This window comes from Daphnia pulex, chromosome 4 (genome assembly GCF_021134715.1).
Source record: "Daphnia pulex isolate KAP4 chromosome 4, ASM2113471v1".
Classification (NCBI taxonomy): Eukaryota; Metazoa; Arthropoda; class Branchiopoda; order Diplostraca; family Daphniidae; genus Daphnia; species Daphnia pulex.
This window is the reverse complement of record NC_060020.1, coordinates 3,669,268-3,694,901: the sequence shown is the minus strand read 5'-3', so window position 1 is coordinate 3,694,901 and position 25,634 is coordinate 3,669,268. Positions and strand designations below refer to the sequence as shown.

Sequence of the window (25,634 nt, the reverse complement as noted above, 5' to 3'; positions counted from 1 at the left end):
AGTTTTTCGGTGGGGAAGGGGGTCGAATCGGATTTTATATTTTCTTTTAAATCGATTGCTGGGAAATAATGCCCCCCGGCTAATTACACACGCTAAAAAAAAGGGAAACTCTGATTGAAAAAGAATAGAATTGATAAAAGATTATATATACCGGAGCATTAAAAAAGAGAGAAAGAAATGAAATTGAAGTTTGATATCCAATATGTTATATTTATGGGCGACTCCATCACCTTATATTATATACATAAGGACTCTATAAACTCTTTTTTTTCTTTTTTAGACTATGTACTGCGTTTCGCTTTCTCTCCATATAGACACATAATACTATTAGCTCGTCTGCTCTCCCCCCAAACAAAAAAGAAAATCGTTAATAAATCAAAAGACGAAAGGGAATCAAATATTATATGCATCAATTCAGGCCTACATTATCCAGTTGATGTATGACTCTCTAATCTATATAAACCTTGGGTACACCTGTATTTATGCGGAGTAGTATAGTCCCTCTATGCATAATAATTATACATGTTGGATTAAATCGAATGGATGGATCTTCTACGCAGTTCCCAGGCTATCAATATTCACGCGTTCATAAATGAATTGTCGTTTAAGAAAACACAAAAATACAAATTGGAAACGGTTGTCTAGGCTGCGGTGGCCAGGCCATGTAATTGCGTAATATTGGCATAGGTCTGCGGGCGGAATGTATAGCCGTTTAGGAGCCTGCATGGGGGTTATACATCTCCCTATAGAACTGGGCCAACTGGGCTCAGCAGCAACTCCCGCAGCCTTGGTATTTTCTCCTGTTGTTGTCGTTCGTTGGTTCCGTCGGAGCGCGGCTCTCATTCGAGAAAAGGGGCGGTTGCCATGGCAACACCTGCCGCATTTCCCGCACCAGCTCCTTTTCCCCCAGATAGGAGCCAGTCGTAGTAGTACCGCAGATCGTTAAAACCCGCGCGTCCTTTTCACCACGACCGCGCCCGCTCTCTCTACACATCGAAATCCACTGCTGCTGCACACTCCCGCCGACTCTTTTTCCCTCATTGATTTCCTACCACTCTCTCGGCGTTGCCACCCGTTGGAAAAGTTCCGTCGCATCCCCCCCACAGCCGCATTCCAGCAGCCAGCACCAGGCAACAGAGACCCAAAATAAAAAATTTATTTTCCTTTTGCATCAATCGATGAATTTCTCGAAAATATGATTAGACATTTGATTTGTTTCTATTGATTTCTCAGGAGGAAAAATATGAAAAACTTTGGCGTTCAGGAATATATCGCAGATGGTGGGAGTGGGTGGCACACAAAAGAGCATCAACTGATCTCCTGCGCTGTGACAAAGTTACACCACCATCCACTCGGTGCGCAATGAACCATTGAATCGAGTTTTTCTCTCTTCTCGTTTTGTTTGTTTGTTGTTTGTGTGTGTGGGGTAGCAGGTGTAGATATAGGAGCTGCCCCCCGAACACACAACAAAAAAAAATAGACACATATGTTCCATTTTCTCCGTGTATAGGAGCCATCAAGGCTCCTTGTATGACGGCAAAAAAAAAGGAGAGAGAAGCTGGATGGTGGTGGTGCTGTGTGTGTACAATGGAACACGCTTTCCCTTTTTATATACAGGAGCAGCAACCAGTATAGCTCTATATATACGGAATAAGGAGCAACAGTGACAGTCGTCGGCTCCTGATTCCCCCCCCCCTCCTTATATAGTTGGACAGATACATCTCTCTCTCTCCCCCTCCTTTTCGATACGTAGACTATTACAAGCGACGACGACAAGTCGACGTATAGAGTCTAGTGTCCGCCCCCCCCCCTATAGACACTCCTCGCGGCTCCTTGCTACTGCAATCTGCATAATATATAGATTTCTCTAGCTGCTCCTGCCAAACAATAACAAAGCTGGCGAGTCTCTCTCTCTCTCTACATTGTTCCCTTTGACACTTATATACAGGAGCCATTGTTTAGATTGTTTTGTCATCAGACTCTTGACTCCTATTATGTCTATCGAGCTGATGATATTTCGTTTGGCTCCTTGAGAGTTTTCACAGCCAAACGATATATATCAAGACAGGGTTTAAGTATTATACTAGGGTCGGAGCTAACTCTTGTACACAAGAAAGAAAAATCGATATTGGCGAGTGTCAAACGTCTCCGTAGTGGAATTAATCCCACTCTGAAATATTAGATTATTTATCTATCAAAACAGCTCTCAAACTTTTTTTTTTTTTAGAAAATAGGCCTAAGTATACATTTAGATATGTGTGTAGGCTGTGTGAATAGATTAAATGTGTCTTTTCTGCTCTCAACAATAACAAGAAAAAAGAACGGCAGGCAGTTAGGTGGGGGGTTTGGGGTTGAGCATTTGACATTTGGTTGACACGACCTCAGCAGCCGATGGTCCCCCCCCCCCCACAGCCCAAAGAGTCGATTTCATCAGCCGAATAAGGAAGAAAAAAGAGCCCCTATGCCATCACTATATACACAGTTGACATTTTCGGCGCTTTTGTTACATTTGGGTTTTTTTTTTTTTCAGAGAGAAAACAAAGTTTCTGATGCTGTCGTGTCTAGATTTCTCCAATGACGTCATAGTTCTACACTCAAATGTCGTCACTACATTTTTAAAATAACCCGCCAAAAAAGAAGAAGAAGGAGAATCCATTATGTTTTCTAAAGAAGAAGAAGAGAGAAAACGGGATTATTCCTCATCATCGTAACACAATACGTGGCCATCTCTCTTATCCGGACAGCTCTGCTCTCTGCTCTTCTATCCGTCGTATAATAATAGACCACCCCCATGTATATAGATCTAGACACGTTTTATATCTATCTAACTCTTATATACATTATTCCGGTTGGCACATAAGAATATATCTCTCTATCTATCTATCTATATATAAGAGAAAGGAAAGAAAGAGAAAAAAAGGGAAAAGAAACTAACTTTATTTGCCCAGGCGATAATTGCATAGAACCCCCGAGCGCGAGCGAGTTGCTCCGGCATGGCTCTCCGGAGACCATACAGCACCACACACACACACACACAGAAAGCATATACACCATCAGCAGCAAGTAACACAGAAAAAAAGAAAACTATATAGCTCCTGGGCTATATGTATGGCTCCTACACAAACCTTTTTCTCTCTCTCTCTCTTATATAATAACAAAATAGACATTTCTCTTTTTGTTTCTATACTCGCGCACCCAATTTCTTCATTTTTCGGTCCTCTGTAGAAGCTCATCTTCCTGATTGTGTGAATGTGATAGGAGAGCTGGGGAAAAGGAAAAAAAAACGATCAGCGCGGTCTGTGAGGCTGTGTGATGGGGTCGATGGGGCGGTGGCCTATTGGAACGGAAACTCAATTTTCCGGGTCATTTTCTTTTATTATTACGGGCATGACCTTTTGCTTCTTTTTTTAGTTATGCCCGATTGTATATAACACGTGATCCCAATCAAAAATGTAGGCCTATACTATGTACATAACTATTACGCAAGTTGAAATGCAAATTTCAATTCGATGTACACATCAGTAGGATGTATATTATTGCATAAGCAAAAGAAGCGAGAAACCTTGTTGTCCAATTCGGCGCGTCAATTTGAATTCGATGACGGGGCGCGGTTGTACACGGCAGCAGCACATAGGAAAGATCTCGCCGCATTATATGCGCATATAATGTCTTACGCAACACTCTATATGAAAAAGAGGATGGCAACACTTACGGAGCAGTAGTAGTCGTAGTAGTAGTAGTACCCATAAATATAAATGCAGTCGCGCTGGCGAAAAAAGGCAAGTCTATAGCTGCTGCTATACGAGAGAAAAGAGAGACGAAAGTTTTTTCCCCCGTTCGAGAAAAGATATGTCTATGCTATATCCCAGCGGAGTTTATATTTATATATAGTGGCGCTGTTAGATTTCTTCTTATTATTATTTTCTTCCACATCTATATATCCCCACCACCCTTTTTTTTCTCTCTGTACATATACAGGCTATATAGCAGCAGCAGCCCCACACACAAAAAAGAAAAGAGATGAAGTAGCAAAGGGGAACAAAAACACTCTTCTCTTTCTTCTTTTTCTTCCGGGCGATCCGTGAAACTCCTCCGGGAATTATATAGAAGAAAAGTCAGGAGCTTTTTTACTTGGGTGGGAAGCGACTATAGGCACTTCCATTTGGCCGAAAAAAGATGAACTTTGGTGTGTACTATTCTCTTTTTTTGGGCTTAAACTCTGGAATAAGGAAATTTGGTTGGCCATTTCACTTTGATTTCTACGCAACTACGTACTACCTTTTTTCGGATTTACGTGTTAAGTCTGCGATGTATATAATTCGCACAGAGAATTATATAATCTAACAAAAGTGTCTCCACAAGGCCTTCAAGTCAAAAGTTAGTAAATAAACAAGGCTCTACTGCACGAGTGAATTGCCAAGGTAAATCTGATTATCATATTGATCAGAAAAGTTGGAACTGCTGCTGTGTGTACTCTGATGGGCCGGTGAAATATTATTCTAATACACGACGTTCTCTGGCTGCTGTATATAACTAAGACGCTGATGTTGTTATTAGCATGATTCCCGGTATCAGGAGGATCGCACATTTGCATTCGCCGAGTTGTTTAGACAAAAATAAGAAAAGTGAAAAATAAAAGAAACAAAATTAGAGAAAAATGCAAATGATTATCGCGTGAAAAATGTTGTTTGTTTGTTTTGCCTTTCCTGTGAGAGAGCGGGACGTCATGTGAAGTACGTTGGGGAGTTGGCAAACAAATAAATATCCCGCACACATGGATAGAAAAAAGAAAAAAAAGGAAAAATATGGCGTCGTCGACGTCGGGACGGAGAAGAGCTGATGGATGAATGGGTTCCACAGGCAGTCGCCGGGATGACACATATGGGGCGGGGTACTTTTCATTTTAATAGCACACACACCTCTCTCTCTTATATTTTTCAAAAATATAGCTAGGTCCACCCTCCAAACCCCTCTACGTTTACCCCCCTCGTGATCAATTTTTATCTTTTCTAAAATAAAAATTTTCTTTTGTATATGATGAAACACATTTTTATCTTTTGCGCAACTCTTTTTTCGAGTGTTGGTTATTCTATATGATGTGTAATATCGGGACTCGTCTGCATGGGACCACCAGAGCTGATTTCAATATGTATATATAACTACTGGTAGTAGTCTAGTAGGACTTCTCCCCCATCAATTTCAACTGGATTTTCGGGAGGATGTACTATAATATTATTCGAGGGCTGCACAGCTATTAATGCGGAGGGGGTGAATAAAAGAGGGGCGAGATGATGAGGGCCTCGCCCATTTGATCCGATTGTGATGCAATTTTATGTGACATGACACGATGATCCCTGGCCATCTGTATAGATGTAATATATCTAAAGTTACACACACACGCTGCTGCATCAGACGAAATAAGAATAAGAACTACTGATCGCTTGAACAAAACAAAAATGGTTAGTGTACATATCGAAGAGACATTAGCATATTCCAAGAGAGCCGACGGCATTTTCAGCAGCAGCCCAGGCCCAGGAATATAAGACCAAGGATCGGGCGTCGTCTCCAGACATGGGCGACGCAATCAAGAATTTAATTGGGTCTCGTGGGCCCTCTCTCGGTTGCCGCATTGAATTAATGATAAGATTCGGATAGAAAGAAAATTAAATTTCCCCCCCCCCCAAAAAAAAAAATAAAAGAAGAACCCGTCTGTAGAAAATTGAACGTGAAATCACGACCCAGGCCAATCAAAACGTTCCTTAAAAAATAGAAAAAATAAATAAAATCTTTTTTCTTTCCTTTTTTAAAATAGACAAGAGCGAAACTGTTGGCGGAATATAACATTACAAGCCCAAGAGACTCTATCCGGCCCGCTGGATTATTCAGGTCGTCTTGTGTAAAATTGTGAATGGCAGGAGGTCATCACAGGGAAAAAATATTTCGCCCAGTCCTGGCCAGGCCCCTTTTTTTTTCTCCTTTTGTATCCAAATCCAAGTTGAGTGGATCAAAGTGAATGTTCTATATCTGGGCGTAGAGAGAGAGAATACGTAACTAGCTGTAGTATATAGCCCAGCAGAGAAAGGGAATCTGCAACGCTATCCGCTAATCCTCTCAAAGGGACTTCTCACGTTTCCGGCGACTGGGCGGCCAGGGCGGCCCCCCCTCCACGTCAACGCCGACTATGTGTGTAGGCTAGTAGATATATACGTACGTATGCTACTCTCGGTGAATTCGACGCCGACCGACGACGACGACTCAACCGCACCAAAAAGAAAGAAAATAAAAAAACCTTTCATCCTCTCTGCTCTTACGCATTTTTCTATCCATCCATCCATCCGCAACCCACCACCCCCGACGCTTCTCGTTATTTATTTATGAGCCAAAGAGAGAGAGAGAGAGGCTCGATATAGACGAAAGTAGCCACTATATATTTAGGTGATACATTTGATACTCGATGTTGTAGATGGATATCTCAGACTGGATGATGGATCATTTCCATTTCAGGCCTCTGGTGGTGGTGGTGGTCTAATGTTAATTAAGGAGCCGCTATATCTTATTGAATTCTCGAATAATAATGAAGAATTGATGATTTGTTTGATTTAAATGTGTATTTGTTATAAAAAAGACATGAGATGAAAAATTAGAAATCGATGCGGACCAGCAGCGCCAATTTTTTCAGTTGAGTTTGTTGGTTTTTCTATCCGATGATGAGCAGTTTCTTCATTCCGCCGCCACCGCCACCGCCACCGCCGAGAAGTTTGCCCACGGAGCCAAAAGGATCGCTGGCCAAAGATTCCAGTGAGTCTGGTTCATCGTCTAACGGAAATCCAGCGCCTGGAGATGGAGGCATGGGTCCGAAGGTTCCGGCTGGCATGATCGGCATATTTATCGTACGTGTTGGAAGTCCACCTGGAAATCCACCTGGAAGTCCACCTGGAATACCTTTCTTGCCTCCTGGACGAGCTTCGGTGACCACCAGCAGAGCGACCAACACAGCCAACAACTAATAACAATAAAATGGAATAATTACACAATCAATTTTAACAAAAGACAAATTTTTGAAATTGTTTTTTCAAACTTACCATCAACATTTTGGATGCCATTTTTCTTTTGAGAAAAAGAGGAGAGAAGAGTCTTGGATGATTGCTGTCGGATGAAGCAGAGAAGACTGGATGATTTCTCCGTTGCAACTCGGCCGTTTTATAGTGGGAAATTTAAGAGTTTCAACCTTGCGTTTTCATGAAACAAAACATGTTGACGCATTTCAAAATGCAAAGAAAATGGATGGCAGCAGTTTAAAGAGAAATTTGTTAATTCGCTTCAATGCCAAATATAGCTGAAAATTGCTCAGTGTCGAAGGTCGGAGATCAAAGTGTTTATTTTCATATTCGTCAATCCAACAATATTTTTTAGCCTATATGTGCGTATTATACGTCATCGTTACATTTTGACAAAAATGAACTAATAACAGCTCTCGATCCCAGCTCATAACTTACGTGTGCATATCAAAGATTGATAATTATAATTGTATATTATCATTATTATTAAAGTCTACAAACGGTTATAACATAGAGTATATCAATGTGCGAAATGATTAAAAACTAACGATTGAAGATTTCATTGTGATTAGATAATGGGATGGATCTCGTCTACAAGTCTACAAATTCCTTATTCTCGATTGATTAAATAATTTTTTTTTTTTTTAGATTGTCCGTTTTGATTTTTCATCCGGTCGTTGTGTGTATACATCCAGGGCGCCATCAAGGTTATTAGCTTTTACCAGGCTTTGCGTGGGCGAGGTCCGTCACCCCTGGATTTAAAAAAAAATAAAATATTTTATTTAGTAAAATATAAAAGGAAAAAATTTTGGTCACATCTATTTCACTTTGTGATTCCCGTGAAAGCGAAAGTAGTTGCAAAGAAAATAAGAAAAAGAAAAGATTAGAAAAGAGGCCACGTACTCGAGTTCCAATTCTTTCTTGGCTCCGTAATAGCCGTAGTCTCCCGCATACGGATCTTTCGAGTTGTCGTCCAGGACGTAAGGCTTCTGGGAATTCTTGACGTAGGCATCGTCCTTTTTTATCGTTTTAAATCAATAAAACAAAAGGGACAATAGATATATAGTGTGTCCCCATCCGATATGATTTATCGCACAATAGTCATAATAATAATAATAATATCTCGATGATGTATAAATATTTGATGTTACACGTGTGAGCACAGCCAGCAGAAGAGGCTCTCGTTTTCTCATGTGCCTACCAATTTATTGCGATTGCCGGCGGCATTGCTGCGGCTTTCGGGAGTGGAAACGACTTCGTCGCCTTCGGGATTACGTCGCACTTTGAAGTAGCAATATTCGATTGCCAAAGTCACGCAGGCCAAAAAGATGCCGACGAAAATGACGATAAAAACACCACCTATCAATATCCAAAAAAGACGTTGAACATATTTGATCGAAGGTGGTGAAAAAATAGGAAATAAATCAACGGTACCGATGTTTTGAATGGAAATGCCGTCCGATTGGTCGTTGGTGTCGCCGCATTCTTGCTTCTCCGGGTTATCGGTCCACCATCGCTCTTTGAGCGTCTCCAGGCGTCGCTGGTTGAGCAAGCGCAGAATGGCGTCGTTGAGCAAGTCCCTCAGCGGCGAACCTTCCTGAACGGCCACGGCGTACGGCTTGCGGGAGAATTCCTCGCCCACCATCTGCAGGTCACAATTGACTAGCACTTGGTAACGGATGTCTGTTGCGTCACCTATTTCAATCAAATGAATTAATAGATTGAAATAGGTGTTTTAATTTGAATTCTACTCAATTCACCGAGGAAAGCGAATCCGTCATTATTTTCAGCATTGGACGCCCTTACGCGAGTTAGGGCCTCGTCAAAAGTGTGCGGCAAACCGGCGTCCTACACGCCAATAATTTTTTTAAAAATTTGAATTGAATCTTTTTTTTATTTGTGAGCTGTTTAATATTACCTGCATAGATTGCCAAATCTTGGTGTACTTGTCACTGACCGGGTAATCCCAAACGGCCAATTTTGAACGCTCCACTTCGTTCATCGAATCGTTCAAGCTCATGTCCTTCCAAATCCTTACGAAATGAAACAACGAGTCAGAAGAAATTGTAAAAATTTGAATGAATAATTATGTGTATAGTCCTACTCGTAGAATCGCTTTTCGATGTAGGCCATGCGTTCAAAATAGGTGGCGACGTCGGTGCCGTTTTGCGGGGCGTACTGGACCTTGTACTGGGTGGACAAGTCGTCCAGCGAGTTGACGGGCGAGTCGAGACGGGAAACGGTCAAGAAGGCAGCCAAGCTTGATTTTTTTAAAAATTCAAAAGTTAAATTGGCTTGGAAAAGATTAAAAAGGGAAATATGAAATTGTTTAAAAAAACGATTTCTTATTTTTGGTTGCGATTGGTTAAACAATTACTTGGCCGTGTACGAAGCGATGATGATGAAACCAAAGAGCCACCAAGTGGCAGCAATCAAACGTCCCGACAAATGCTTGGGAGATTCTCCACCGCCCTAATTTTAATTTCATCCATAAAATAATTAAATTAGATTTGATTGAATTGTTGATTCAACTCACCTGAGGTGTCAGGGATGTCATGCAGAACCAGAGAGATTCTTTCAAGGAGAATTCACGTTTCTCTTCTTCAGGATCGTCGGCGTATTTTTCCTTGTTGTTTTGATAGGAATAAGGCGACCAGCGATCGAAAATCCACAGCAAAATGCTAATAAAACGAGCAGTTGCAATATGTAATGAAAAAAGAAATGAATTTAAACGATGAAGAAGATTTCAACCTGGTAAAGAAATAAGCGGCTAAAATGCATCCCCAGACGTCGTTCTCGAGCACAGTGAGAAATTTGAACAAGGACGTGGAGACTTGCGGCTTGGCCATCAAAATGCTGATGCCCACCAAATCGTAGTAAGGCACCGTGAAATCAATCACGTTCTCACGTTCGGCCATCACGGCTAGAGCTCCTAATCCTATATCGGCCCTCTGTGTGGATATAAAAAGAGTTGCATTTGATTTTTGGCCAATAACCGAGATTGGGACGAGTCAAATACCTTCTCCATTAGCTCTTTAATCATGCCGTTCCAGTTCATTTTGCTATCCATGTTGCCGTATTTGCCGTCAGGTACTTCGTACAGCTCATATTCAAATCCCATAATGGCCTGAATGTCTTTGATGAGATCGACGCAATAACCGTAGAATGTCACCGTTCCGTTGGCTTTCCGTTTCATGATGAACGGCGCTTGCTTTAAATTGAAAAGTCGTGGCCATCTAGCGTTGGAATAATGTACTTGATACCACGTGTTTTACTTACCACCACCACGGCGATTTTGAAAACGCTGATGACTTGAAAAGGACGTAATGATTGCCCTGGCGAAAAAGATATTTCACCGGGCATTCCAGCTTTCCAGATACCGAGAGCGTTTTTCGATTCCAAGCGACTGTTTTTGAAATTCATCTGATTGATGGTCATTTCCACTTGTGGGTAAGATTTGCCATTGCCATTCAAAATCATGTTGGCGAATGTTGATCCTACATTCGTCTGGTAAACACAATTTCTTTTCGTTAGTTTATAGTTTCTAGCATGGTTTTACTTTGTTTATTATGTGTCATTACATCAGCAAAGGCCTTCCTCAAATCAAAATTGTTTCTCGTCACAGCAGTTATGTTTGTCATGCTGCATTTTGAGTAACTCATGTCGACTGGCCATGTGTTTCCATCCAACATGTTTCTGTAAATAAAAGTAAGATCAGTGATACGACTGCTCCAAATTGTCAGAACTATCAACTTACTTGACAGTAGTAATGGCTCGTAGAATCAAGTCAAAGTAGAATCCAGTGTCAACACTGTACCCAGTATTAAGCCCAGATGTTTTGAACAGTATGCCGTTAGCAACATCAGGGTTAACTGTTGGCACAGCAAACAAAATTGAACCATTGTCAGTTCTGACAAATGGTTCTGCAGATCCATCCTTTGAATCAAGGCACCCAATTTATTAATTGTTTTATTTCAACAAAAAATAGATCAATACCTTAGAAATGGCAGTCCAAGAATATTTCTTGCCAAAGTAGTTTTCTTGAGCTGCTGACATTAGAACCTGGTTGATTCGATCTATTTTGCCTAGAACGAAAAAATTGACAATGTCCATGTCCTCCAATCGTCTTATTTGACTGTTAATGTTGGTCTCGATCTTGGAGAACATGTGACGAATGGGACGGTTTTTCAGTAACGACTTGTATTTGTTGAGCATATCTATGAAAACATTGAAAATACTCGATTTGGTAATTTTAACTTGGTTCTTTCTCTATTGTACCGAAACTATCATCGTAGAGGATGGCGGCGTTGGTCATGTTCTGCATCGAAGTGATGAGAGCTACCAATTGCGGGATAATATCGCTCGGTGGCATTACCTGAACCAGGTACTTGGTTTGATTACCGTCAATATTACTCCAGTGTCTGTATATTTTTCGTCATTTCAAATTATTTCAAAAGTTTCAATTTGTTTCAATTATAAATTGTTTTTACTTTAGATCTCCAACGCCACCATAGGAACCGCTGATTGTGGGTAGTCCGAGGTTTCTCGTCAGGGCCTTCATCACCTCTGAAGACAACCCGGACCAGGTGAGATCCAATACGATGTGGGGAGGAGTACCCGCGTCAATCGACTTATCATAAACGCTGCAAACTATGGCACGCATTTAAACTCAACTGTAAGTAACGTGAAAGAAATGTCTGATCTTACCATCGTCAACTGTCAGGTACTTTTGGGTTGAATCGAGAGTAACGCGCGTCACATTTCCGAGGCTAAGTCCCTGAACTTTGGTTCGTTCCAGGTAACTTTGTACAGCGGTAAAGGCACGGTCGGCATCCACATTATTTGTTTCATAAACCAAAACTTCAAGGCAGAGGAAAGAATGTAATTGGCGGTAGAAATTCCATTAAAGGAAATTACTTACGAACACGGATAGGATCGGCGGATTGGACGGCGAAAGCCAATCCCAGCACTAGGAGCAGCTGAAGCGAACGCATCTCTTCTTCTTAGTCGTCGCGACTCTTCTGTTTGGCCTTGGCACTTCCGAAAAGCGGTGTGGGATGTCCACGATCCTCCGAATTACTGCCACGTACTTGTTCGATCGCGACGAATAAACCCACCGTTCTCCTGCTAAGTCATCATCGATGCACTGTTCCGCCCTGGCCTCCCCTCCCTCTCTTCTGCGATTATTATTTAAGGCTGGTTTCCAAGACATCATCGACGTCACTATCGCGTAAAGGTACAACAAACTTTGCACAAGTAATTTATGGAATCTCGGAGTGACTGAATTTACATATTTTCTATTGAAATTTTTCAATCCTTCCGGTCTATCTGAAGTTGCAGTTGCGGCTGGGTTTTTCTCTTACAAATTTGGCGTAAGTTGTACTTATTTGAAAATTATGTAATCATCAGTTCTATTTCAGTTTATTTTTATTCTTTCTTATTTTTGGCAGTGTAATGAAATGGAGCGACTGAAGCTTCCAGATCTCCACGTGTAAAATGCGCTGTCGTTATGGGAGTTTGAGTCTTCGTGCCCAATTATTCAAAGAAACGTTTATAGACGCTTTTCGTTGCTAGGCAACGCTTACACAGATCGCGAAAGATTCGGGATAGTGAAACAAGAGAGAAATAGCACGACATGATGGACAACACGAAATTGAATGCCGAGAGTCCGAAAACATCAGACCTGAATAGAGGATTCTGTTTCTGGCTCACTCTTCTTCATAAGTAATCACGTCGCCCTCGGCAACCATCGAGTCTGTTTGAATCGAATCACAAGGACATTCGATTGACTACACCTGACCCTATTCTCACATGAGGAAACTGGATTTTGTCCTTCCAGCAGTCCCTCTCCTCATCGGAGGTGCTTTCAATATTTTAGTGGGCATGGGGGAAATCGAAAAGGAATTGAAGTCCACCCAGCGATTGTTCAACGATCGATTAACAAAGGCGCACATATTCAGGTATCTGGAGAATCTTCTAGATAGCACTGATGAACCCACTTGCCAGGCCAAATAATGATGTCTAAAATGAAGGCCTGCTCATGTTGACAATCCACAACAGCTGTCAACACACTTAAGGTAAAGTTCAGAACTGATGACGAATTTTTATTTATTCATTTCGATTTTTATTTCCACAGAACTGGCCCTCGCTTCTTCTTGCCGTGGAACGAAGGACCACAAAGCCCTCTTTGTAACTAACATTCTATGTAGATTGACATAGATTCACATAACCACAAACTTTTCCATCCGCATCTGGTTTAATCCAGATGGTTACCGGGAAGGCAAAAAGTGAAATTCATGTCTGAAACAATGTTTTTGCTTGGAAATGTTCACATTTCTTGAAACCATTGAGACTCATGATAGAAAAATTTACCAGCACGAGGAAACCAGTGATTTACCGCTTCGTCCATGACCGGTATGTTTAAAAAAAAAGTTTTCTCTTATTTTTCCTTGTTTTCTTCATCGCTAGTCACTGCGACCCTGAATGGGTTTTTCCCTTCACACTTGATTCAAGCTTTAATCGTCTGTTGCGTAGTAGACTTAATTTCGTAGTAGAATTATTTAAACGACCACAGTCGCGATATTTGCAGCTAAAGTTCCATAAATTTACAAGTTCGATTCTATTTCTGCAAATGTATTACACTAAGTTGGAATCAATCCGCTTATATATAACGGGAATTCAACTCTGGCGCTACCTGTTCCCTTATTAATTTTGTATTAGTGGTTAATGGAAGGGATTTTTCCACCTAGTTCCCTTGTTTCTCCCGTTTCCGGTCTAAATGAGACGGCTTTGTTTATGCAAATGAAGTTTGGCTATTTTTTTCCGGCTGGAACGCTTATATAGCTGACCAAACTGAGTGTGCTAACTGCTCATTTATTTCCGTCGTTTTGCGCGCAAGTCGACACACGCCATGCTGATCCGACGACTGTTTCTCTCGTTCTCGCTGCTTATTTGCTTGCAATGTGTCCAGTCTTGTAAGTGGAAGAAAACCCTGTTTTGTTTTCATTCGTGATATTTGCCAAATCCTGTAGTGTCGCCGTCGATTGAAATGAATTAATTCTCTTTTGTGTTGCTTGGTAATGTTCGGGAACAAACAGATCGCATTTGTGTGGTGGACGAAGCTCTGGCCTCCTGCTTGAATATGGTAGCTGACACGAACGCCCTTACGCTGGAATACGAATGCGTCCGCGCTCGAGACAGGTATCGATCGCGTTTTTGTTCGGCTACTTTTGTTTGCCCCGCTTTCCCATAGCAAATTCCGCAATGACAACAGTGACATGGTTTCGCTGCCCTTGAATAACTAAACAACGACGATGTACGAAGAGTACTAGTTGGATTTGAGTTGGTCACCATGCCAACGGTGTCCCACATCTTCCATTTTTAGTTTGGGCTTTGAATAGTATATGTGATCGATCTTTCCGCTAAGAAATCTAGCTTTATCGGATTACGACAAAGTCGTTAAATCTCAGATAATGATAAGGAGGAAACGGGTGTAAGAAAATTCGGTAGGTGTAGTATACTTCCCTGTTAGTTCTAAGGTAAAAAAAAGAAAAACAAACACGGGAAAGGAAGCTTGCCCAATTCAGGAAAAATTTGATTCCGCCCGTGCACTTTGCTGAGATCATATGATTAATCCCATATCTTGCTGACCTCGATGTTTATATTGCAACTGTTTTCTTGTATACCATTTCTATTGCTTCTTTTGTATTGACCGATTTTATTTTTATTAGATTGGAATGTTTGAAACTGATCCAAAATGGACTGGCGGATTTCGCTCCATTCGAGCCAGAAGATATGTACATTGCAGCCAAGTTCATGGACGACTCTTTGGCCATTTTCCTTGAAATGCGTAACGCCATCACTCAGTTAGGTATTCATGGAGCACGGACTACGTCGGTCATTAATGTTGTAAAAGTGATGTAGAACTATTCGTTTTGGAGCGTAGATGTCTTTCGATTTTTGAGCGTCGCCGTGGTACGCAATGACGCCAACATCAATTATCCTGCTGATTTGCGTGGAAAGGTTTCCTGTCACACTGGGTAATGAGATGACAGCTTCATTGCTCGATCCCACTTGGAAATTAATTTCTTTTTTCTGTTATAATTTAATTGGACGCAGATATGGAAGAACGGCAGGTTGGCACATGCCAATACCTCGGGTGAGTGCATCACTCAAGACTGCCTCGTGTGCCGTTATATCTAAAATTCCCCGTTTTTTAATTAATTAATTAATTTTCTTTCTAGCTGATGACGGAAAAATTGATCAAGCCAGATTGTACAGGGTTAAATCCAGTTAACGAACACGAATTGGCTGCCGTGTCGGATTTTTTTTCACGCGCTTGCGTGCCCGGAAAATGGTCGCCTGATGAAGCCACAGACCAATTATTCAGTGAGTGACTGATTCTTTCATTCGACTTGATGAATGAGTATTTTCTATTTCTTTCTGAAAGTAAGACATTTTAATTGGCAGAACGGAAGTATCCCAACTTATGCTCGGCGTGTAATGATCCTTACCGCTGCTCCGATGGAGATGAATATTCCGGATTCGAGGGAACGTTACGATGCGTCACGCAAGGATTGGGCCAAGTAGCCTGGACCAGTTATACCACCGTTAGGCGGGTGTTTGGCGTGAGTCTTTTCGTTGTGTAAAAACAAAAGGCAAACGGAAAATTAGTTAAATTCATACTGTGATGATGATGTCATTTCAGATGGATACAGTCACCCCGAGCAGTGAAATTGTCAACTTTAGTTTCCTGTGTCCAGAGGGTGGCCGCCGGCCATTGACATCGCCGTTTCCCTGTGTCTGGTCAGCTAAACCCTGGAATGCTTATCTGACCCGGAAAGTTACTGCAGTGTAGGTTAAATTTTATATCTAACGGATGTTAAGGGAACCTTTATAGCCTGAATCAATGACAAAACGGTATCTTATTAAAATAACCTACTTGTTTTGATTCTAGAGCCGTGTTAAGAGACATGCAAGCACGTATAGTTCGGGCTGTTGAACTCGCCCGGACCGCCGGTAATGTGCGATCGGCCGATTGGCTCACACGGGTCCTGGGTTTCGAACCGGACGCCGTAGCCGTACCTATGGATGAACTGTCTGTATTCACGTCTGCCGAATACCTTGCCAGAAGTAAGTTTTTTATAAAAATTTGTTATAGCGGCGACAGTTTTAAAAAACAAACAAAATCTCTTTTTACAGGCAACTTTACACTGTCGATCGAAGGACGCGGTTGCCGTGGACGAATTCTTCGTTTCTGTGTCGTTTCGGAAAAAGAGCAACGGAAATGTCAAGATTTGAGAATGGCCGCCCTTTCCAGGCGTGTCCTACCGGAAATATCATGCATTCGTGGATCGACGACGATGGATTGCATGGATCGCATAAGGCGAGGAGAGGCTGATATGAGGACATTTGACAGCAATGATGCATTCCGAGCTGGCAGGTAGTGCTTTTTTTTATTCATTTGATAAACTAATAATTAAAGTTCGTGATTTATTTCTATGTTATAAGATCATATAACTTGAAGCCCATCGTGACTGAAATTTACCCCAACACACAAGAATCGGCCTCATTTGCAGTGGCGGTGGTCAAGTCCAATTCCGGGATCAATCGACTGGAAGACTTGCGTGAAAAGCGGTCATGCCACACAGGATTTGGTCGGACTGCGGGTAAATGTTTACAAAACAGTTTTTGAAAAATTACGACGTAATGATTAAACTCTTTTTCTTACTTTTCAAAAGGATGGAACATTCCTGTTTTTGCGCTGTCACAACGGCAACTAATTTATCCACAGCGATGCCGATTCGGACGGGCAGTCAGCCAATTTTTCAGCCAATCGTGTGTCCCCGGCGCCAAAGACTTTGTCAACGACATCTTTAGAGACAATCCTCTGTCGCTGTGTAGCATGTGCGTCGGCAATCAAGCTTTAGGTATTTATTACTTTCATCTCTAGCCCTTTCAGGTTATTTTATAACCAAATTTTCTTTTTTTTTGTTAAGGTGGAGCTGGTCGTTGTTCCTCCGAGCCAACCGAGGAGCTTTTTGCTGGATTTCGAGGAGCATTCCATTGTTTGGTGGAAGGCGGAGGAGATGTGGCCTTTGTCAGACACACAACGCCTTTTGAAAACACCGGTGGGAATTATTTGTTATGGAGATTTTGTTGACAATTATTCGTTAACGCGTATTCAATCGAAACACCACACAGATGGAAACAATTTGGAAAACTGGGCGGTGGGATTGAGTTCCAACAACTTCCGGTTGTTGTGTCTCGACGGGGGTGTTCGACCCGTGCAGGAATACCAAACCTGCAATTTGGGCAAAGTGCCCGCGCCCAAAGTGAGTTTTTCCGTGCTCGTGTGCTCGGAGGGGCGGAATTCCGCTTTCTTTTTCGTTAGATAAATATAAAAAAATATTTGTTTCCTTTTTTGTGATTGTCAAGGTAATGACGGATGGTTGGAAGTCTGCCGAGCGAACGCAGGACATCCGGGCTGTCTTGTTAAGATTGTCTGACCTCTTTAGCCCGTCTTTTGGAGGTCAGGTCATCTTTCGTCTATTCGGGCCTTACGAGGGAGTTCCCAACCTTCTTTTCACGGTAATTCCTTTTTGGCATTCTTTATTGATGATTTCACAGCAGATGTAGAAAAAACCTTCATCACTTTTCAAATATTATACCCGTATAGGATTTCGCCGAGAGGCTTGGCGATCTAGGACCGGTCGATTACATACAAGGACTGGGCCACGATTTCGTGCGAATGATGGAACAAACCACCTGTGGCTCTGGGAAACTCCATCACGCAGCCGCCACCGGCATTGTGATGGGAGTCTTCACTTCACTGTTGGCCATCTATTATCGTTGATTATTATTCATCGAAAGTTTCCACATTGCTTGTTCCGCCTTAGGATTTCCCTATTTTCTTTGTAAGTTTGTTGTTGTAGCATATTTTAATAATTATAATAATAATCATCATGCGAAATGTAATAATAATAAGACTGTATTTTAAAACATTGAAGTTTCGACACAAAAGAGGCGGCGACTTGTGCGACGCTAGAAAGGAGAAAACACGTAAGCTTATGGCAGAAAGTGTCGGCACAACATTCCCTTTCTTTACCTAGTAAGATTTTTTTCCCATCACAGAGTTTTAAGAGCATTTCTTCATCAAAAACAAAACAAGAAAAAATATTTCGCCTTAAAAAATATACCGAGGAAGACTTTGAAAATATTTGAAAAAAATAATACCCGATGAGTTAGTGTTTTAGCGAGAGATCCATCTTCAACTCAACTAAATTGTGTGCAGGAGTTTAAATAAATTCGAGTTACAAATTCAAAAGAAATCTACTTAAAATAAGATGCGAAAGAAAGAGAGAGAGATAAAGAGAGAGCTATTCTGTTAAAGTGACACTAGTGCTTGTCGCTGTGTACTTGATTCAGTTAGAAGCGCGGGATCATGTTGAGTGCGTTCACTTTGGTTTGACTGTTGTTTTCTTCACTGAGCGAGGAAGAGTAGCGTATGAAGGAACCTGCAAAAAGACAACAGGAAATGCTTTAGTAAGAGGAAACCACAAACCACAACGGCTACGTTTTATGGCTTTAAAAGGAAAAAGGCCAACAAGCAGAAAAACCCGTTCGATCAAGTTAGGTGAGGTAGAGTCCATAACCAGATTAGCAGTAGAGAAATGTTAGTTGTAAACCATGCTCTTTTCTTTCTTTTGACAAGCATAGAGGATAGACTCGCCATGCAGATGAGCTACCTTCCCCAGATTGAACGAAGAGCACAGGTGGAGGAGGAGCTCTTCTTTTAGTGACAACCCTCGGCCTGTCGCTTTTGACGGCGACTGCCCCCATCTTCAAAAAAATCAATCATCTTGATTAACCGCGATCCCATCGAACAGCGATTACTTACATCAGATCCACTCCCGCGACCGCTTCGGGTTGTTTTGGTGTGGGTATCTACCATGGTGACAGGTCTCGATCGAGAGCTGCTACGGACAGATCCAGCTCGACGGATGACGGCTTCTATGGTGCCAGAAACCGTATCAGTGGGCAAGAATTCTGTACTCGAATAACCCGAGCTGACATCCTCCACCGAGCGTATCTCTCTGTAATACAAACGGAGCGAAAAAATGAGATAATAAGAAGGATGTGGGCAAGTAAGACGATCCATCTGCGATGACTATTGTGTGGCATGACGATTCTTACCCAATATAACGCTCGGCTTCATCACCACCGCGACGAGGTACACTACTACCGCTATCGATTTCAGTGAAGTAGACCTCTCGTGTTACACGGGAACGGGGTGCTCTCTGAACCGGCGGCCTCATAGCAATGTCTAAAAACCCCGAAACAAAAGACGATGACATTTATCAATTACTGGAAACAACGTGTATTATTTTGTACCTTGTTGCTCTTCTGCGATTTCCATCATTTCGTCGCACAAGTCGTCGAATTCCTCGGTATCCGAGTCATCTAGACTGGGTACAGGGTCGGCTTGCGACTGGAGATGATTTTTAGTTCTAGCTCGATCAGTTTCATCTAGTTCTTGTAAAACAGCTCCTCCTCCAACTCGACGCCGATTGACTATATTGATGTCGTTGGAAACATCGCCGACGCTGTAGCTTCTGCGGAGCGTATTCATCAATCCTCCGCCTCCATTGATGGCCGTCTGCATTATGACTCGAGAGGCATACTGAACGCCTTTGGTTCCCAGCTCTAAAACCGTTTTGTAGCTTTCCTCTTTGGCTCGGAGAAGGTATTCGTCGATTTCCTATTTTTGTAACCAGACAAACAAAAAAGGCTGAGTGAAAAGAATTCTTCCTTAGACTCCCTTCCATGCGAAGGGCACGTTTGAAAATAAACCTTTTCCCTCTTGACTAGGACGGGGTGGACGAACTTGCGGTACAGGATACTGGAACCTTCAGTTGCCGGAGATAGGAGCCATAAAACCACGATGATCTTTATTTCGTAGTAAAAAGGAAACCTATTCAATACGCGGATAGAATTAATTGATGACTTGATTTGGAAAGAGAAACAACAGCAAAAACTCACCAGAAACCCAAGAAAACGTCCGTGATCGTTTCGGCAGTCGTGAATAATGCAAAAACCACCCAGTACATCATCCATTTGACCTGTCAAGAAAATAATTTGTTTTTTCTGAACACTGTGCCAATAAAAATTTGAATAATAAGTAAATTAAAAAAAAAAGGGAAAGGGTAATTACGTATTCATCGACATCTTTGTTCCGGATGGCTTTGTAGCTGGAGTACGCCGGATAAAGTGTGCCCAAAAAGAGTCTGTAGAAAGAGACGATTAAATAGGCACTAGATGGAAAAACCAAGCAGACCAAATAGCCCGGGAGTGTCACAGCAGTCAACTCCCAAGTATTGAATAACAACTCAACACTTTCTGTTGGACTAAGATCGCTGCTGGGATTGATGGGAATTAACGAAGACGAAACGTCGGTCTCGGATTGCCATGCAACTCGCACCATTTTGTTTAGTCAAAACAAGTCGAAAAACAATAAAAACTAAAAATCCATCTGCACTGCCGTCCACTTGCACGACAGCGCGACTGATGGCCAACAACACCCCCAACACACTAGAGCCTTTGGTTCACAAACAAAGACGGTAACTAACCAAGGGCTGCCGTGCTATTTTCGTTGGCAACGAGCACTACACAGCACAGTCACGTATTTGACAACACACCAGGGGTCTCTCCTTTTTTTCTTTTCTATTTAATTCAACCATTACATTTTAAAAAGGGAAGAAATAAAAATGTTCACGCTCGCTCGTTGTCTGGTGATCTGGTCTCACTCGCCAAAGGGTTTTTATTCAAACAGATCGTGTCAGGGTTATTTGGCAGATTTTTTCAAAGATTCTGTGTGGTATAAGTGCAAGTGAAAGACTAACAGTCAAAACAGTTTGTGTCAAGGATGGAGAACTTGTAAACCAAGGTTGTACTTGAGACCTCTAGTCGCGTTGATAGAACGTTTCCATTTACGGTCAAACAGCCCTGGGCCGTTCAGAACTTCCCGGGAAAATTATTCACCAAAGGAAACGTGTGAAATAAACAACGTGATAACATTTTGAAAAAGAAAAACCAGCATGACCAGCACTCCCCAACGCCCACAGAATGACGTAACTTCCATATTAGAAAATTATAAGATAACCATGAAAACTAGTACGAATTCGTCTGCATGCCTAAACAAAGACGCAATTACAAGTAATAAATGTAAATCACTCACATGACGAGTCTGGATACCAATCCCGAAACCATTGTCCAAGATTGAAGCGATGGTCTCTTTGATGAACTTGTGTGCAAAAGCGTTTACATGAAACGAAGACGAGTTTACATGTGCATTCAAAAAGCACGTTAAAATCTGCTAGGAATTGCAACTTGCAAACTGTAAAAGATCCGAACGATTCAAAGGCTAAGGTGTTTCTGAATGGAAGCAGCTACCACAGCTAGTAAAAAAAACAAGAGGCCCAAAGCGCGTTGCCAGATTTCCCTTTTCTATATTTTTTTTTGAAATATCTGTCTAAAAAACTAATCATTCTTTGTTCTTTCTTTCGCCGATGTGTTTTAAAACAAAATAAAAATGCACTACCAACATGTTATTGGCTAATGTGACTTTTGAATTATAAGCTCATCGGACCCGATATCAATCTTACGATAATCTAGATAAATTAGTATTGATTGATATGAAATCGACTTATACTTCCGAAGAGTAAACCCATATCACATAACACGATATGTCACATAGTAAGTACTGACAGTTAATTGAAATGACAAGAATTCATGGGTGATATTGTATTTCCTATATTCTGTTGATTTCCAAAACAAAAGTTTCAACCTGAATTTCCAATTAATTGAAAATAAGACCACTTGCACGATTGCAGAATTCAATAATAAAACAAACAAAACAAAAAGGAAAAACACACACCCACGGCACTGGAGTTTTGGGATCTTTCTTACTCACTCGTTATGATTCAAAACGAATCTTCGCTATTCAAGGTTTTATCTTTCGATAATTGGGTGAAACGCTCGATAACCTTGGCGATAGAATGCTCTCCGTGAACTTTGTTGTCACGAGTACGGATATTGACCGTTCCATTAGTCTGTTCCTTCTCTCCAACGACAAGGATAAAGTTGTGCTGGCTAAGTTGACCGTTTCTGATTTTTTTATTCATGGTATCACCGGCATCAATGTCAGCCGTAATACGGAATCCAGCAGCTGCTATTTGCTCTCTCACCTAATCAGAAATTTTTGAATTTAGTAATTAACATCCGCGACATGTTTGATTTTTCACAAAACCTGTTGAGCGTAGCCATCAAAAACAGGTCCGACAGGAACTACGACGCATTGCCGGGGACTTAACCAGAAAGGCCATTTTCCGGCATAGCTTTCAGTTAAGATAGCAATCATACGCTCGACAGAGCCGAGGATTGCACGATGAATAATGACAGGCTTCTCCTTCTCTCCAGCTTCATTAATGAAACTTAAATTGAAACGAATCGGCAGCTGAAAGTCCAGTTGAATAGTGGCGCATTGATGCGGCCGGCGCAACGCATCCATGATAGTAATGTCGATTTTAGGACCGTAAAATGCACCATCGCCAGGGTTCAATTGCCAAGTTTCTCCAAATTCGTTCAAACTTTCAGTCAATTCCTTTTCAGCGTGATTCCAGGTCTCGATTTCTCCAAGAAACTTTTCAGGTCGTGTAGAGAGGCGCAGTTGGAAAGTAAATCCAAAGATCTAAGAGGAACAATATAAATGTATAAAATACTTGATCACGATTTGAATGTATAAACAAAAACGGGTACCTTGTATACGTCTCTCAGGAAAGCCAAGGCGCCATTGATTTCACTCTTGATTTGTCCCATAGTACAAAAGATATGAGCGTCGTCTTGTTGGAACCGACGTACTCGAGTTAGACCGGAGAGAGCTCCTGACAACTCATTGCGGTGAAGTACTCCGAAATCCGCAAGACGCAACGGCAATTCTCGCCAAGAACGAACCCGGTGGTCAAATAACAGGCAATGACCAGGGCAATTCATCGGCTTCATGGCATATGTTTCTTTTTCAACCTAACAAAAGAACAATTTCAAATCGGGGGAATTCTTAATTGAAGTCAGTAAATAACATATTTACCTCGAAAGAAAACATATTCTCCGAGTAGTGCTGCCAATGGCCAGATGTGAGCCACAACTTGGAGTTGTACACATTCGGAGTGATGACTTCTTGAAATCCACGCTGTTTGTACTCGTTTCGGAGGAATTCAACAAGCGTATTGTAAATGTGCGCGCCATGGGGGGTAAAGAAGCAGGCTCCGGGACTGAGTTCGTGGAAAAAGAAAAGCTCATATTCCCTGCCCAGTTTTCTGTGATCTCTTTTAGCTGCTTCTTCTTGGATCCTCTGCCATTCTTTTAATTGCTTGTTATCCGGGAATGAAATACCTATGGCAAATTAAATTTTCGCTTTCATTGTAAAGGTGTATGACTTCAAATGAAATTTAGAAAATTGTGCATACCGTAAACTCGCTGAAGTGATTCAGCATCTGCCTTTCCTTCCCAATACGTCGAACTGTTTTTGGTAATTTGGAAGGCCTTAATTTTACCTGTATGCCTAACATGAGGTCCAAGACACAAATCGATCAAAGGACCACAACGATAGGCAGTGGTGGTTGGTGTATCTACTTTTTCGTTGAGAATTCGAACTTTGAACTCGTTGTACTTGAACATCTCCAAGAGATCTTCCTTTTTCATTTCAAGACGTTCAAAGGGTTGTTTCTCTTTTATCGCGGCTTTCATGACATTTTCCAACACTGGAAAATCAAAATTAGAGACCTGAAATAAAAATGTATACATGATTATCAAAATATAATACATTTGAATACAAAGCTTGACTTAATAATCAAAGAGAAATATTATTACCTGTTGGTCTTGGATGAACATGTCATAGTAAAATCCGTTTTCAATGGGAGGACCATAGCAGAGGCAACCTCCATAACATCTCTCCATGGATTCTCCCAAAATGTGAGCAGTTGAGTGCCAAAACACCTTCTGTGCATCTTCATCATCAAATTTCAGGAGCTGCAAAGTACAACTGTCTTCCAATGGCCTGTCAAGATCCCAGAGCTTGCCATTAACTTTGGCAATGACAGTGTTTTCTGCAAGACCAGCACTAATGCCACTAGCAATATCGAAAGGTGATGTACGCCAAGAGTTTCCTTCTACAATCTTTCCATCAGGTAAAGTAATTTGGATTGGGCTGGGAACCTTGGCGGCAATAGCAGCATCAGCTTCAGCCTTTAGTTTATCCCAAAGCGCAATACGGTCCTGCAGAAATTGATAAGTTGGTATCACAAGATGAAAAATGAGTGTGTTGGTTATCTGTGGCTAACCTGGATGTATGAGGGCCATGGGTTCAGCTCCTTCAACGAAGTCTTGACTTCTGCCTTAGCTTTGGCCTCTTTCGGTTTTCCTTCACCCTTTGGTTTTCCTTCAGGTTTGCCTTTCACCTCACCAGTTTCCTATACATTAAATAATATTCGTCATACTCTTTATGTAGTAAAAACAAATTGTAAGCTTAAATCATCAATAGAAAACTAAGCTAACATGCTAATGGATTCCAGTAATGGAAGCTACAGAGAAACTTTTGTACTACTATATTCCATTTTGCCGGTTAAACAAACCCACCGAGGTTTTAAGTGTTCTCCTGGGCTTGCTGAACCGGAAGTCATCGGGAAAACATCTCCCACCAAATGTCTGATGCAATATTGGCGCTAATAGGCTAATATTTGCACGAAACTGATTCAAATGGGGGGAAAGCGACCATACACCTCGCGAAATCATGGTCAAAATAAACAAGATACTTCTCTTATGAAACAAAATGTAATTTCCAATTATCGAATGTTTTCATGCCTTGGGTTGAATTTCCATATTTGCGATTGATTCCGCCACGTTGTCAGCCATGAGAGTCACGTTATGAACCACACTGAAACTACTGTACCACTGTGCTGCGGTAAATTGAAGTTCTGAGGTTTTTTTTTGTACTGCCGAGAATAGTGACTGATGAAATTGTGTGAAATCAATTGCGTGCAGTTGGAGATCTCAAGTGAAGAAGAAATGTCTTACCTCTTGTCACGAATGCAAACTACGACCGTCAGATGGTGTAGTAATTAAGAAATTGGTTATTAAACCTGTAGTTGAGAAAACCTAACAAAGGACTGTTTAGGATCTCAGGTAAAGCTCTAATCACGATTTTTTCTATCATCAAATAGCTTAAATTAATTAAAATTAAAAAATTGAGTTTGCCCAACGGACTGGTAGATGGCGAGTAGTTTTATTGGTTCCCGCGCTACGTGTGGATATTGAGCAACAAAAAAAAAAACAAAAAAAAACATGGTCCATCCCCCTTTTCCACCTCCCCAACCCTCCCCCGGCTCGTGTGTGTTATCTAACATCTCCGCTCCGAGGCGCTGCTGTCGTTCGCCTAGCCCCCAGCTCTCAGTTTCTCATTCCCGCCCGTCGAGAGCGAAGCGTCGAAAACGAAACTGTGTGTAAAGCAATTCTCCAGTGTGT

General features: G+C 41.6%; 5 protein-coding genes across 13 annotated transcripts; 1 reads left to right on the top strand and 4 right to left on the bottom strand.

Moving 5' to 3' along the window:
• Positions 1–6,598: 6,598 nt before the first annotated feature.
• Positions 6,599–7,240, bottom strand: LOC124192258 (58 kDa phosphoprotein-like). Its single transcript, XM_046585475.1, has 2 exons — positions 7,083–7,240; positions 6,599–7,003 (listed from the first exon to the last, which is right to left on the bottom strand). The coding sequence occupies exons 1-2, from the start codon at positions 7,101–7,103 to the stop codon at positions 6,698–6,700; spliced, it is 327 nt and encodes a 108-aa protein (XP_046441431.1). The 5' UTR covers positions 7,104–7,240; the 3' UTR covers positions 6,599–6,697.
• Positions 7,241–7,726: 486 nt separating this feature from the next.
• Positions 7,727–12,118, bottom strand: LOC124192249 (ionotropic receptor 25a-like). The gene is made up of 19 exons (XM_046585457.1): positions 11,980–12,118; positions 11,766–11,918; positions 11,549–11,708; positions 11,337–11,479; positions 11,055–11,275; positions 10,816–10,994; positions 10,640–10,754; positions 10,338–10,565; positions 10,078–10,269; positions 9,810–10,009; positions 9,595–9,739; positions 9,436–9,530; positions 9,163–9,318; positions 8,977–9,091; positions 8,819–8,906; positions 8,493–8,753; positions 8,260–8,417; positions 7,962–8,074; positions 7,727–7,810 (listed from the first exon to the last, which is right to left on the bottom strand). Exons 1-19 carry the CDS (start codon positions 12,050–12,052, stop codon positions 7,777–7,779), a joined length of 2,829 nt encoding a protein of 942 aa, XP_046441413.1. The 5' UTR covers positions 12,053–12,118; the 3' UTR covers positions 7,727–7,776.
• A 41-nt stretch (positions 12,119–12,159) lies between these two features.
• On the top strand, positions 12,160–18,388 carry LOC124192253 (transferrin-like). Of its 4 annotated transcripts, XM_046585464.1 has the most exons (21): positions 12,160–12,294; positions 12,393–12,430; positions 12,509–13,135; positions 13,195–13,247; positions 13,324–13,472; positions 14,156–14,258; positions 14,789–14,928; positions 15,004–15,097; positions 15,177–15,216; positions 15,302–15,446; positions 15,528–15,685; positions 15,766–15,911; positions 16,015–16,190; positions 16,260–16,500; positions 16,569–16,726; positions 16,799–16,987; positions 17,057–17,188; positions 17,262–17,392; positions 17,496–17,648; positions 17,737–17,974; positions 18,068–18,388. In XM_046585464.1, the coding sequence occupies exons 5-20, from the start codon at positions 13,466–13,468 to the stop codon at positions 17,911–17,913; spliced, it is 2,190 nt and encodes a 729-aa protein (XP_046441420.1). In that variant the 5' UTR covers positions 12,160–12,294; positions 12,393–12,430; positions 12,509–13,135; positions 13,195–13,247; positions 13,324–13,465; the 3' UTR covers positions 17,914–17,974; positions 18,068–18,388. The 4 variants fall into 4 exon arrangements, with proteins under 4 accessions (XP_046441420.1, XP_046441421.1, XP_046441418.1 ...); XM_046585462.1 differs by lacking the exons at positions 12,160–12,294; positions 12,393–12,430; positions 12,509–13,135; positions 13,195–13,247 and adding an exon at positions 13,957–14,032 and having other exon boundaries at positions 13,455–13,472; XM_046585461.1 differs by lacking the exons at positions 12,160–12,294; positions 12,393–12,430; positions 12,509–13,135; positions 13,195–13,247; positions 13,324–13,472 and adding an exon at positions 13,567–14,032.
• On the bottom strand, positions 18,033–21,532 carry LOC124192254 (uncharacterized protein T19C3.4-like). Of its 4 annotated transcripts, XM_046585468.1 has the most exons (9): positions 21,295–21,523; positions 20,272–20,344; positions 20,100–20,179; positions 19,911–20,031; positions 19,452–19,818; positions 19,254–19,383; positions 18,958–19,153; positions 18,806–18,899; positions 18,033–18,574 (listed from the first exon to the last, which is right to left on the bottom strand). In XM_046585468.1, exons 1-9 carry the CDS (start codon positions 21,324–21,326, stop codon positions 18,486–18,488), a joined length of 1,182 nt encoding a protein of 393 aa, XP_046441424.1. In that variant the 5' UTR covers positions 21,327–21,523; the 3' UTR covers positions 18,033–18,485. The 4 variants fall into 4 exon arrangements, with proteins under 4 accessions (XP_046441424.1, XP_046441425.1, XP_046441422.1 ...); XM_046585469.1 differs by lacking the exon at positions 18,806–18,899 and having other exon boundaries at positions 21,295–21,532; XM_046585466.1 differs by having other exon boundaries at positions 20,272–21,518.
• Positions 21,533–21,845: 313 nt separating this feature from the next.
• LOC124192250 (threonine--tRNA ligase 1, cytoplasmic-like) lies at positions 21,846–25,476 on the bottom strand. 3 transcript variants are annotated; one of them, XM_046585460.1, is made up of 9 exons: positions 25,188–25,476; positions 24,975–25,121; positions 24,455–24,583; positions 23,985–24,389; positions 23,582–23,897; positions 23,203–23,507; positions 22,875–23,138; positions 22,366–22,806; positions 21,846–22,303 (listed from the first exon to the last, which is right to left on the bottom strand). In XM_046585460.1, exons 2-9 carry the CDS (start codon positions 25,023–25,025, stop codon positions 22,040–22,042), a joined length of 2,175 nt encoding a protein of 724 aa, XP_046441416.1. In that variant the 5' UTR covers positions 25,026–25,121; positions 25,188–25,476; the 3' UTR covers positions 21,846–22,039. The 3 variants fall into 3 exon arrangements, with proteins under 3 accessions (XP_046441416.1, XP_046441415.1, XP_046441414.1); XM_046585459.1 differs by lacking the exon at positions 25,188–25,476 and having other exon boundaries at positions 24,975–25,168; XM_046585458.1 differs by lacking the exon at positions 25,188–25,476 and having other exon boundaries at positions 24,750–25,160.
• Positions 25,477–25,634: the final 158 nt, after the last annotated feature.